We start from the raw sequence: 13,313 nt of genomic DNA on the forward strand, positions 1-13,313 counted from the left end.
CAAGTGTGTCTTCACCATGGAGAAGAGTATTGCTAAGTGTGAATATGAAAAATTCCTTATTAGGAGATGATCATATTTATAGTTTACTTGTAATGTATAATATTTGTGGTGTGATAATGTGATGTACAACATGTAATGTGCCCATGTGTTCTGTATCACTGTAATCATCTTGTCTGAGTATTTGGCATATCATTTGGCTGTAATAGACTTGCAATATAATTGCATCATACAATGACAAGCATCGTACATTGTGTTCATTCCCAGAATAGCTACCTAATGTTGTCATTGTTAACATACGGTGTTATTTACTTGGTTAAACTTAAACAGTAGCCGCACTTGAGTAGTGCCATTATCAATTTGGTTAGTGGGTTGAAACTAAGCTAATTAACACCACCGCAGTGTTAACCAAATAAACACCACCACAGTGTTAACCAAATAAACACCACCGCAGTGTTAACCAAATAAACACCACCGCAGTGTTAACTAAATAAAACACCACCGCAGTGTTAACCAAATAAACACCACCGCAGTGTTAACCAAATAAACACCACCGCAGTGTTAACCAAATAAACACCACCGCAGTGTTAACCAAATAAACACCACCGCAGTGTTAACCAAATAAACACCACCGCAGTGTTAACCAAATAAACACCACCGCAGTGTTAACTAAATAAAACACCACCGCAGTGTTAACCAAATAAACACCACCGCAGTGTTAACCAAATAAACACCACCGCAGTGTTAACCAAATTAACACCACCGCAGTGTTAACCAAATAAACACCACCGCAGTGTTAACCAAATAAACACAGTATCTGCAAGTATGCTGTCATTTATTGAGTGTAGCTGCTGCAGATTTATAGTGTGGTATAATAATTAGTTTTGTTAATCCTGTTGGTGCAATGATACACACTCTAATGGAGCAGACAATTATTCTTATAGAATAGTCACTAGTTGGTAGTACTTCAGACTATGTGGTTTATAACACACCTGTAATTGGGAAGGCTACTGAAAGCCTGGCAGTCAAATCTTTAGAAAAAAAATTCAAACCAACAATGACTCAAATCTTCTGGGGATATACACGGATGGAGGCATAGCAGCTGAGCTGGTTTTGTGTAAGCAAACAACAATGATTATTATTTTTGCCATCAATTATATAGAATATTTCCAGTATCACAAATTACCACCACTCTTATGCCAGCACAGTCCTGCAGTGGAGGTGAGATTGATCTTGCAATAGTCCCATGTACTGTAAACAACAAATGTTTGGAGTGACTAAAGTTTGGCAAATTTGGCGAATCAAGGAAATTTGCCAAACTTTACTAACCAATCAGTTACTCTGTATATTGCTCTGTTAGCTGCACAGTATATTGCTCTGTTAGCTGCACAGTATATTGCTCTGTTAGCTGCACAGTATATTGCTCTGTTAGCTGCACAGTATATTGCTCTGTTAGCTGCACAGTATATTGCTCTGTTAGCTGCACAGTATATTGCTCTGTTAGCTGCACAGTATATTGCTCTGTTAGCTGCACAGTATATTGCTCTGTTAGCTGCATGGTAAATTTGCCTTAATTTTTTGTTGTTTATGGTATGTCACTGCTTAGTCAGTGATGGTTACTAATGTGCACCTCAATGAAGCTGTTGTAGTTGGACTGCTCTATTAGAATCTTTGACTGTACTATTTCAGTGTCTCAACTATTTCTATGTCAAAGAACTACCCTTGTTGGTTTGTTATTGATCATTTCATATTTCAAGTGTTGTATTGATAGTGTTTACTGGCTGCAGCTAGTGTTGCTATACAGTGTGCAAGTTATATAATGGTGTACCTTGTAGACTTAACATGTGCATACTGTCTGCAATATAATAAGTGTTTGTTTGTAGTGTTGACAAAAACATCATTCTTCAATGATTAGCAGTCAGCGTGGGTATTATATATTATATAAGATAAAACTATATGACTTGGTGATTTATATGTCGTGCATGTGGCTGCATGCATTGTGTTGGGTTAACTGCATGGGCAGGTTATTGTGTTTAGGGATGCGGCGATTATGCCAGCATAATTTCGGGCATAATAGGTATGTGTGGGAATCAGGAATTATGCTAGCATTTTGAGGTGATAATAAAGCTTTAACAGTAGGAAAATCTGCAGATTGCACAATTCTGTTAAAAAGATCGGGATACTCTAATAGAGCAGTCATAAACTCTAATAGAACAGTCACTGAATATTATTTACTCTAATAAAGCAGTCACATTAAATGAAATACTCTAATGTAGCAACCAGCTAAAGAATTCAAGACTATTTGAAGCTTTAAACATCAATGAAAATGGCCTGATACAGCAATAAACTGGCATTATCAACCAATTATGGTGGAATAATTTTGGGAATAATGGCCAATTCTCAAAAGCATAATAGGTGATTTTTTAGCACTGCTCAAAAGCATAATGCTCAATTTTTGCAGCATAATAGCCTCATGCCTAATTGTGTTGCTGGTATATTATAGCATTCACAGTCAACCGACTAACACTTCCACTTGTGTTAAATGCAACTTATCCTATCAGTGGTTACTTTAAATTGCAGTAACAATTTCATTGCTGATGCAATTATAAACTTTCATAGTACTGCCATTTAAATTTTGCTGAATTTATTTAGAATGATTATTATTGCATCATTCTCATAATGCATGTTATGTGTTAATCAAAAGTTTAGTGGAGATCAATTAGTCACACATAAACATTTACACAATTTCGAAATAGTTAATTTTAGTAATGTTAATTTGTACTTAAGTAATATTATGATTGTATGTATGTTGTGTGCAGGGTGCAGCTTCGGCCTGATGCTGTCTCTGCATGTGTTGTGTTAAAATAGAAATTTTAAGAATCTGCTATAGCTGTATCAATTTGTCCGTGTAACAACAGTGGCACACACCCTTGTTATTCTGGACATCTTGGGATAATCCTTCATGGAAAAGTAACCATAAAGGTGTAGAGGAGTGACCATTGAGGATAGCTACACTTTATAGTACTAATATTAAAGGGGAATAGGTATATACTCTGAGAGAGAGAACCATCTTTGATGATGGAAATAATGTATGGAAACTTAATTGTGGTGTGTCCTCGGGTACATGTAACTAAAACATGGTAAACCATAAGGTGGGTGTGGAAAGGAGAGAAATTACAGTAAAAAAAAACAAAACAAACAACCAGACAATAAAATTTACAGAAAAAATCTAATGCACCCTTGTCTTATGTTTCCACTGACCATGCACTTAGCACAGTTCCTCAGCAGAAATACTCACAGTAATAGATACTGCAGCAACTTCATTGAGAATCTTTCTACCCTGAGACCTTGAAAATGTTGTAGCTTATTAACCTAGAATACTACACAGTGAGGACAGGGATCGATGATTGTAGATAATGTCCAAGAACACTTATTTTGATGGTATCATAGTAACAGGGAGTTCCTAATCTGTCCAGCTCGGATAAAATCTGTAAGTAATCTGCTTTCAATCTCTTGCAGATTCCAAATGTTGGATGGAGTCTAAAAAGGACATGTCAATTCCAATAGAACAACTGCCATATTATTCGTAGTAAAATGCAATGTCAGGATGGTAAGGCGTTATGATAAGTGATGGATCGGAGGGATGGTTGCCTGAAGAGACAACTCCTGCATAAACATGAATGGTTTGCAACTCAGCCAAAAGACCAGAGAGATTGGAAGCTATAGAACACAAAACTTGATTGTGTCTGTAAGTAAAAGTACGGCCTTGAGATAGAGCAACAGGCTAGGGCAACCCCCCTCAAAACACTGAAGTGTGTATAACCACAGAGAGATCATACTGAATATGCCATTGCGGGGGGAGCAGCTTGCAGGATAAAGGAAAGGTGACCAGAATGATACCCCAACAAACTGAGTCTATTCCAAATTTTACAGCAGGATTCCAAACACACAGAGTCTTTAAGTTTACACTGAACAGACAAAGTGTCCAAATTATCATTACACCTTGAGCCCTCATTAGCCACTAGCAAGTTTCTTGACAACAGATAAAAGAGGGTGAGCCATTGGAAAAAATCAAAGTGAAATGAGATATGAACTGTTGTATCTGTTATGTGCAGTACTAGCCATGCAGTATGCTGAGATTTATCCTGAGAACAAATATACTGTAGCAATTATATGTAGGTGTGTGTGGTCACCACACACACTGTTACTGTTATACAACGACTCAGTGTTGCCAGATGATTTGCTCCAAATGTTCATGTGAAAAAATAAATTTGTTCATAAAAAGTTCATAAATCCATAGTCACTTTCCGAAAACTAGCCTACACATTATAAATAGGTGGATCTCTGGGTTAGTAGGGCACTGAAGAGCAAAAAAGAAAAAAAAAAGGTTACCAACTAAAATTGCCAAAAGTTCATAAAAAGTTCACAGATTACTCCAGGTTCATAAAAAAGTTCATAGATTATTTCAGGTTCACAAACAAGACAAAAAGTTCATAAATCTATGAACTTTATTCACAGCATGGCAACACTGTACAACTTACAAGATGTATTTCGCGAAAAGGTAGCATTCAGCTAAATACTGTATTATTTATATAAATACACAACAATTGAAAGGGTCCGTTGAGAGTCCTACACTCGGGTGCTACAAAGACGAGTTGGTTGTGGCGATAATCTACAATCTGGACAGAACTGAAGGTACCGTATGTAGTATGTACAGGGAATGTTGTGACTGGAGGTCGGGATACATACTAGATCGCTATTTACACCAATGGTGCTCGCAATGGTGTGTTCTGACCCGCTCGATCGCGGCTGGTTAGACCATAGATATTAGAGTACTACAACTAATCCATCACGATTAGAGTAGTTGTTTTTAGTGATAGGAAAATGAGTAGTCGCTCAGTTTATGTGTAGTGAAGAGAGGTGCAGTTACCGTTCAACTGATGAAGCTAATAAAAAAATCGAGTAAAAATACATCAAAGGCTGTGTTACACTTATATGGCTTCATTCACTATCTGTAAGCATAGATACTATAGTAAGCCTATAGTATCTATGCTGTAAGTAATGGTGTGTTGTCCCACAAGTTGAGGTGTAGACAAGAGATGGTACAGTCTAGCACAACAGCTATCCATGTAAAGGCTTGTCCATAGATGTGTTGTGGCCTTGAATAACATGCTGTATTGTTATATACCTTGTTTTGTGGTTTGTGTTTTTACCAAAAGAATTATTGTCAACCATAATCAAGACTAGTCAACCACAATCTAGACTAGTCAACCACAATCAAGACTAGTTAATCACAATCAAGACTAATCAACCACAATCAAGACTGGTAATGCCTTTAATTCCCCTTTCCCCCCAGAATACTTTGTTGTGAAAAATTATCATTTATCTGTTTCCTGGTGACAATTGTGGTGAAAACCAACTTCAGAGATACGTTAACGGCAGGTGAAGTCTTTTTGTGAACAGTTGTAGGGTATGCATTACACACTTCAGTTGGTAACAACAATCTTATTAGGGTAAAAATTGTGCATCTTCTGGACACCTTGATAATCAGGATACCTTGATAATCAGGACACCTTGATAATCAGGACACCTTGATAATCAGGACACCTTGATAATCAGGACACCTTGATAATCAAGACACCTTGATAATCAGGACACCTTGATAATCAGGACATTTTGATAAGGTACTGTAGAGCCAATCACATTGTTAGTTAGGAAACAACCAGCCAATGGGATGGCTAGTAAATTAGTTTTAGTGGTAACCGATGGCAACCTCAGCAGCTAGCCAACATAAATATTATATATAGCAACATATTCAATTAAGCCATGTTAATGCTGGCAGCAGGAGCCCATAATAGAGAAAGACATCCTCTATATTTTATGGGCTCTTGGTACCAATAACTGATATTTGATATTACCAAGAGCTGATGTGATGGGCTTTACTGCATGGTTCAAGAGTGTAATAAGGTAACAATGTGGTTATATATAGCACGTTGATGGCCCACCATCGCAAGTATGTTAGTACATTTGTGTTACCTTGTGAAGGTGTCCTAATTGACCAGTTATTGTGGTCCTAACATGGTAATCAGTACTAGAAGCCATCGATAATAATTGTTGATAGTGTGGGAGTATATAATTTGTTAATAATTTAATTTTGTTGATGTGGAGGTATTTACCAGTCTCCTTATAAAGCCATCAAACAGTTCATTTAAAATCTCCATATACCAGTATTCTCCCTCACCATACTATTACCCTTACCACCCACAACACACTAACACTGGGTTGTGCGCCACCAAACTTGGGCTACTGTTTTTCAAACTGTTAACTGCACACTTACAACTGCATACAACAACTACCTATGCATGTACAACTGGAGAGTGGGGGCTTAGCAACAACTAATGATAAGAGAGAAATAATAAATTTGAGACTGCCCAGCCCAAAACAGCCTCAGGAAAAAACCTGGCAGGCATTTTTTTATATTTTTTTTTGCCTACCAGGAAAAACCCTAAATTTGCTCTACTCTCATGTATGTGTATGCACCAACAAATCAGTTTAAAATTCCAGCATGTCTCTTGTCCACTATCATCAGCAAATCTATCTAAAGATAGTCAAAGAAAATATATAAAAAATCTTTTCATTTTAAACACCATCACACTAGAGAGGGTGGGTGGGTGTACCCCACTAGCCTTAACACGTGGCATAGAATGAATAACCACACCTAACTTAGCCTTATAAACCTTTATGTCACGTGAGAGAGGCTCACGTGACCACCAATAGTATTCATGCGGGAGCTTATTTTCTGTCTAATTCATTACATTCAACCGACAGAAAATACACCTCCCTCACCATACTATTACCCTTACCACCCACAACACACTAACACTGGGTTGTGCGCCACCAAGCGTGGGCTACTGTTTTTCAAACTGTTAACCAACTCTAGGGTGACAAAGATAGGACTGTACTACAAACTGAACTTTACATTATAAGCCAAGCTGTTTGGTTACGGATAATCTGTGCTCCAATGAATCCTCTATGTATCCATCCTTCGCATTTTCTGATTTCCATCTACCATGGCGCTTGAATAACCTGTCGGGGACTCCAGCATTAGCCGCCTTGGTAGCTCCACCAACTCTCATACTGTGTAGCCCAAAATCTTTTGGATCATAGCCCAGATTTCTAAGCTTATTTTTAAAAAGCCTGTGAAGGCAGGTGTAACTTATGCTGCCCGACTCACGCAACCTGTCTCCCAGCTTGGTCTTACATATTGGGCGGAACAAAAACCTTTGATCCCTCCATGAGATCTGTGTTCTCCTTATGTATTCTTCCAGCTTGCTGACTGGACAGGTGGCTGAGCCACATCTGGCAATCACTACTTCCTCTCCTTTTCTCAACTGGTCTCCCTTACTATGTGGAATATGTAGCACTATGTACTCTTCATAGACAGAGATATCACAGGGCCGAATATTCACCAGTTCGCTGAACCTCAAAAACCCTGCAAAAGATAACAGGCATGCAGTGGTAAGTCTTAAATCAGTTAGGGTGCCACTCATCTTTGCATCTTCCACCATCCGCTGTAGCATAGCTACCGTCATGGGAGCTTTCTTGACAACAGGTTTAGCCAAAGATCTCTGAAGACCCTCTAGGATAGCTTTAACGAAGGGGGGAGGCTGATGGAGAGACTAAGCCTGCAGTAGAGTGTACCCATGCCAGGGAATTGCATGCTTCCTCCACTGCCGATTTTGAGCCAACTGTATCAGCAAGGTGTTGCAAGTAGAGGCCAACATGGTGCTCTTTGGCAGGGATTGCTGGCATTCCATACCTCTTAGCCCAGCTCTTCCACCGTTTGTATGCTGCAAGGTATTTCTTCACTGTGGAATTTGCTCTACTATGCAGGATAGTGTTTGGGAGCTTGTCCGCCAGTTCCCGAAGCTCTGGGTCTTCGACCTCCTTCACTGCTGCCCACGCGCCTTGCGAATATATATCTACAGAATGACAAGCCATGCAGTAAGAGAGAAACTAGGCTCACCAGCTAGTCCCATCACCATGGTCCAGGCTGTTGGGTCATACCCCACTGCCTTCTAGACTGTGACCACTCTTGGGTCATACACAACATTCCTCTAGACTGTGACCACTCTTGGGTCATACACAACAGTCCTCTAGACTGTGACCACTCTTGGGTCATACACAACAGCCCTCTAGGCTGTGACCACTTTTGGGTCATACACAACAGTCCTCTAGACTGTGACCACTCTTGGGTCATACACAACAGCTCTCTAGACTGTGACCACTCTTGGGTCATACACAATAGTCCTCTAGACTGTGACCACTCTTGGGTCATACGCAACAGCCCTCTAGACTGTGACCACTCCGGGGTCATACCAACAGCTCTCTGGGCTGCAACCATCACTAGGTATCCTTGGATGTCTGGAAGTTTAGGTGCAAAGCTAGTACCATTGTGTTTGGGACCCCCTTGAATAGCGTGGACCCCGAGTGACCTGGCATGATTAAGTACTCCATTCTAGGAAGCTCCCGTATCCTTACTACAAAACTTGCTGGGTGGGTTCCATTGGGGAACAACAAGAGCCAAAATGGGGCCGACGGCCACTTTGGGGCAATCAGAGTACCTGAGGCCTTACATATGCTTGCATGTTTAAGCAGTCGGGGGATCAAGAACATAGGGGGGCACCACCAGTTGTTTTCATTGCCCCAATTGCATGCGAATGTGTCGATAGCTTCTGAGCCTGGACACCAATAGCGGGAGTTAAAACGGGGAATTTGGCTGTTGTACCCATCAGCAAACATGTCTACTTGTATGTGGTCCCCATAAGACATTCAATTCCCCAAACACCAGTGGATTCAGCATCCAGTCGTCGTGGTCAACTATCCTACTGATATAGTCAGCTATTTGGTTCTCTTCCCTGGGGATCCACTCGGGCTCCACATGGATTCTTGCCTTTACTGAGGTGTCAAAGATTGCCAGGGCCTCTTGTTGGAGGGCAGACTTCTTGCTCCCATTTAATACGATTCTCACTACATTTTGGTTATCGGTAAACCAACGCACCCTTTCGTTCTGTAATTTAGATTCAAAGGACTCTAGGACCATTCTGACTGCCCTCAATTCTCTCCATGTTGAACTTTGCGCTGCCTCCTCTTTTGACCACTGGCCATTTGCAATTTGACCACCATGTTCCACAGTGTAGCCACCATACCCCGTATTACTGGCATCTGAGTATACCACCCTTACTGCTGATGGTTTTGGCCATAGGTCCTGTCCATTGAACAGGTTCATTTTGTTCTGCCAGAACAGCATTTCGGATTTTGCCTCTGCCGACAATGCCAACTGTTGACACCATGACACCCTTGTATTCAGGACAGCATACATGCCACAAGTCATCAGACGGGTAATTGGCCCAAGGGCCAGTGACATTGAAACTATTTTACCAATCATGCTAGCCAAAAGCCTTGCTGGTATAACTTGTTTGTGACATAACGATTTTTGGTAATTCACAGGTATCTGTCAACTTTGTCTGAGGGATGAAAAGTTGACCTACATGCAGGCTAATCTCAAAACCCAGCCATATTAACCTCTGCTCGGGCTCCCACTGAGATTTTTGCTCATTAGCTATTAGACCCGCGCTGGCTAGATCTACCTTTACCTTCTTGCTAGCTTCGATAGCTTTGTCTAGACCTTCGATGGCCACTATTCCATCATCCAGGTACAGGACTACTCTTAACCCTTGGCCCCTCCAGTATCCTACTAATGGCCTTAATAACTTTGTAAAAGCATAGCAGGCTGTGGATAACCCAAAAGGCAAGACAGTAAATACAAAATAGGACTGTGTACTATTCCACTCCCAAGTAAGCCCAAGGTAGGACTGGTGAGGCTCAAATATATCCAGGTGGTGGTGTCCAGATTTTAGGTCAAACTTGAATAGGAAATCATTTTTGTTTAGCATTAGCATGGCAATCCTTAGGTCCTCGTACTTGAACTGGTCCTTACGTAAGTATTGGTTTAAATATCTAAGGTTGAGCACCAGTCTACATTTTCCCTCCTGGTTAGTTACTACTGATAAGGGACTACAAACAAAGGGCTTCTCCTTGACTTCTCTTATGCACCTATTAGCTAGGAGTTCCTTGACACTATCAGTGACAAATTTTTGATGGTTAAAAGCTGAGGCATAGTTACGCTGCTCAAATGGAGCTGGTGCGTACATCAGGGGAAGCTTATAACCGTTTTGTATCCAACCCAGCACTGTAGCTGGGGCCTGCAGGACTTCTGTCCAAAACCCAATACATTCTTTAAGCCGTCCCTGGACATCAACTATCTGTTGAATAGTGACCACTTGTTCCTCAGCCTCCCAGGATCTACTGAATTCTAAATCCCAAATTTCATATGGGTCAGGCTCGGGAGAGGTCGAGTATGCCCCACTTGAGCATGTTACACCTTTCCCCTGGCTGGGATATTTATTTGGACTACCTGGCTTGGTTGGGATGACCTCCTGGTCACCAGTGGGCTTCCCTACCTTTGTATTATCAACACCCGGTGCACCCTCATCAGGAACATACTCTGAAGCTCCATTAACAGGTTTTTCTTGTCTGTAAGCCTTGTCAACACCATGTAGGTGACTATTCAATACTTGCTCCAGACCATCACCAATAGCCCCTTGCTCGATACTGAGGACACTTGGCCCTATTGCACTACCAGGGCACCTTACCCCATTGTGACACACATCATACGACTTATTCATAAAAGGATACGGTCGCTGGGATTTGTTGCAGGATCTTGCAAGGTGGCCATACTCGACAATAAAGAGTTTCAATAAGCAACACCTACACTCCGTATACATTCAGGTCGTCATCACACAATGTATATACTTAGTTGACCACTACTGTTGGACAACAAACTTGTTACCTGTGTGTTAGTGTGAGCCAACTTGACACTACAGTGTGCACTACAGTTATTTGAATGTTTCAGTGTTGAAAATATTCATAACGCATTTTCGTCATTTTATGAATGACAAAAATTTGTCAAAGAACACTGTAACTATGTAGCAGAAACAAGATGGAAGGCTGAATTATTCAAAACAGCTAATACATCTACATCTGCTATAGGTACACATTAACAACTACACTGGTTCAAGCCAGGCAAACTCATGTATTGCCCAAGCTGGCAAGCTCCTTGTGATTGTATGCTTACTGGGCTAAAACGCGAAATACAGAATAAACTGTATTCCCTTGGTGTGTGGCACCAGCAATTAGTGAATATCTATAAGTGTGAACAAAATAATTCGTAGTTTTAATTTTCGTTGATACAATGAATGACTAAAAGTTTGATGATTGTTCTTGATTTACAGTACAGCAATTCGTCATTTAATAGCAGCACAGTGAACAGGTCATCGAATACATCTACTGGATGTGACCACAATGATAAGGTTTACTGGTAGTTGGATGTTGTGTGGTGATATTGTTTGAACTCTATCAGTGATGGAGTACAATAGGATGAAGTGTCTTATGTACAAGTGTCTGTCTATTGACTTGTAAGGCTTCAGTGATACATTAGTCTAACAATTACTAATTGTGGTATAATTGGATAATATTGGAATGTGTTGTTGTGCTGTTACATAGATGGTGTGAATGTTGTTGTAAGGTTTCTAGTCCTGCAGACTACATGTAGAGAATATATGCGTGTGTGTTGTGTGTGAGCGCACGTGCGTGTGTGTAGTGTGCGCGCATGTGTGCATTAGAAATATTCTGCAGCAAGGGTGCACCGGGGTGCACCGGGGTGCACCGTGGCACCCGCACTATTCAATCTATACTTTAGTGCTGTAGTGTCTACGTGGAGGAGTGATTGTGATGATGTTGATGTACTGTTTTGTCTTAGGAGGAAGTTGATTGGTGATCAAACAGCAAAATCTTGGCTAAGCACTGTATTAGTAATGGAGTCTCAGTTTAGTGATGACCTAACACTGTATACTTCCAGCCGTGATCTGGGATCCATACCAACAAACATCCATACAAAAGTTGGAGATAATACAACATTCTCATTGTGCTGCGCGCTTTGTACTACACAAACCATGAAGGAGAAACCACCGAGACAGTATAACTGAAATACTACAAACATTGAATTGGCCATCACTTGAGAAATGTAGAAGACACTCACATTTAATTTGCTTTTTAAGTTTTTAAGTAGAATGATACACACCCAGTACTTACCAGCACCATCCCCCCTAACAGCACCATCCCCCCTAACAACTACCATCCCCCCTAACAGCACCATCCCCCCTAACAGCACCATCCCCCTAACAGCACCATCCCCCTAACAGCACCATCCCCTTAACAACTACCAAAGCAAACCACAATCAACAGATTATGCCACAATCAACAGATTATGCCACAATCAACAGATTATGCCACAATCAACAGATTATGCAACTGTACGCAAGAACAAATTGTTACCATTATTCATTTCTGCCAAGGACAATTCCAGAGTGGAATAATGTAGATATTAAGGACTTAATTAATTGTGAATTAGACTTAAAGGTTACTTGTGCAGTTCTTGTTAAATTACTACTATGATTTTTGTACATTAGCGTAACTCTTGGTTTTACCCTTAATGGGTTTTGCTAATCAATAAATAAATAAATAAGTTGGATAGTGTAACTACCAGGTTTGTAAGGAGAACAGGTAGCTGTCAGTGTTCCAAAGACCAAATGAAATGACTGCTGGAGATGGTTTAAGTGTTGCTGATACTTCTCCTCTACAGAATGATGGTGAGGAGATTGAGATGGTGAACAACTTGGCTCGGTGGTGTCTAGTGATGGTGATATCTCTGAGAATATTAGCTAAGGCTTCCTGTGTTTTAGTTGTTTATGACATCCAATTTTTGTCATTGGAACTAAGAGAGCACTGTACCACATGTCTGTATGGGGTTGAAACATGAACTGTTAAGGCTCTCTGTTTGTATTTGAACCATATTAGGTGTCTCCAAGGATGAACACTGACAACAGCATCTTAATTCAACTGGTTTGTATGGTAGGTTTGGCTTTGAGTAAATATCTAAAATAATCATGGAGAGATGTTTACATTAGCTGAGCCATAGATAAGTATAGGCTACCTCAGATCTTTTTGTATGGATGAAATGATGAAAAAGAGACCTGTAGTGTACATGGACCAAAAAGTGTTGGAGAGATATTGTAATTTACTGGCAGGAGCGGGACACATGGTACAAACGATTCACCCTTTGGAGAGAACTTATGTGTTGCCAGCAACCAACCTTCGGGAGAAACATTTACCTATAACTGGAAGAACCTTGATTA

At 40.5% G+C, this 13,313-nt stretch overlaps 2 protein-coding genes across 2 annotated transcripts in view; both read left to right on the forward strand.

The window, feature by feature from the left end:
• The window catches only part of LOC136259003 (acylphosphatase-2-like), a 5,437-nt gene extending 5,273 nt beyond the window's left edge, over window positions 1-164 (forward strand). Inside the window, exon 4 of the mRNA XM_066052411.1 lies at window positions 1-164. This exon is cut by the window's left edge and continues 45 nt beyond it. Within this exon, the coding sequence (XP_065908483.1) occupies window positions 1-70 (70 nt within the window). The 3' untranslated portion in view covers window positions 71-164.
• A 4,414-nt stretch (window positions 165-4,578) lies between these two features.
• Window positions 4,579-13,313, forward strand: part of LOC136257177 (uncharacterized) — a 42,323-nt gene continuing 33,588 nt past the window's right edge. The window contains exon 1 of the mRNA XM_066050247.1: window positions 4,579-4,692. The gene's annotated coding sequence lies outside the window, so the exon portion shown is untranslated. The remainder of the gene's footprint in view (window positions 4,693-13,313) is intronic.

This window comes from Dysidea avara, chromosome 6 (genome assembly GCF_963678975.1).
Source record: "Dysidea avara chromosome 6, odDysAvar1.4, whole genome shotgun sequence".
Classification (NCBI taxonomy): Eukaryota; Metazoa; Porifera; class Demospongiae; order Dictyoceratida; family Dysideidae; genus Dysidea; species Dysidea avara.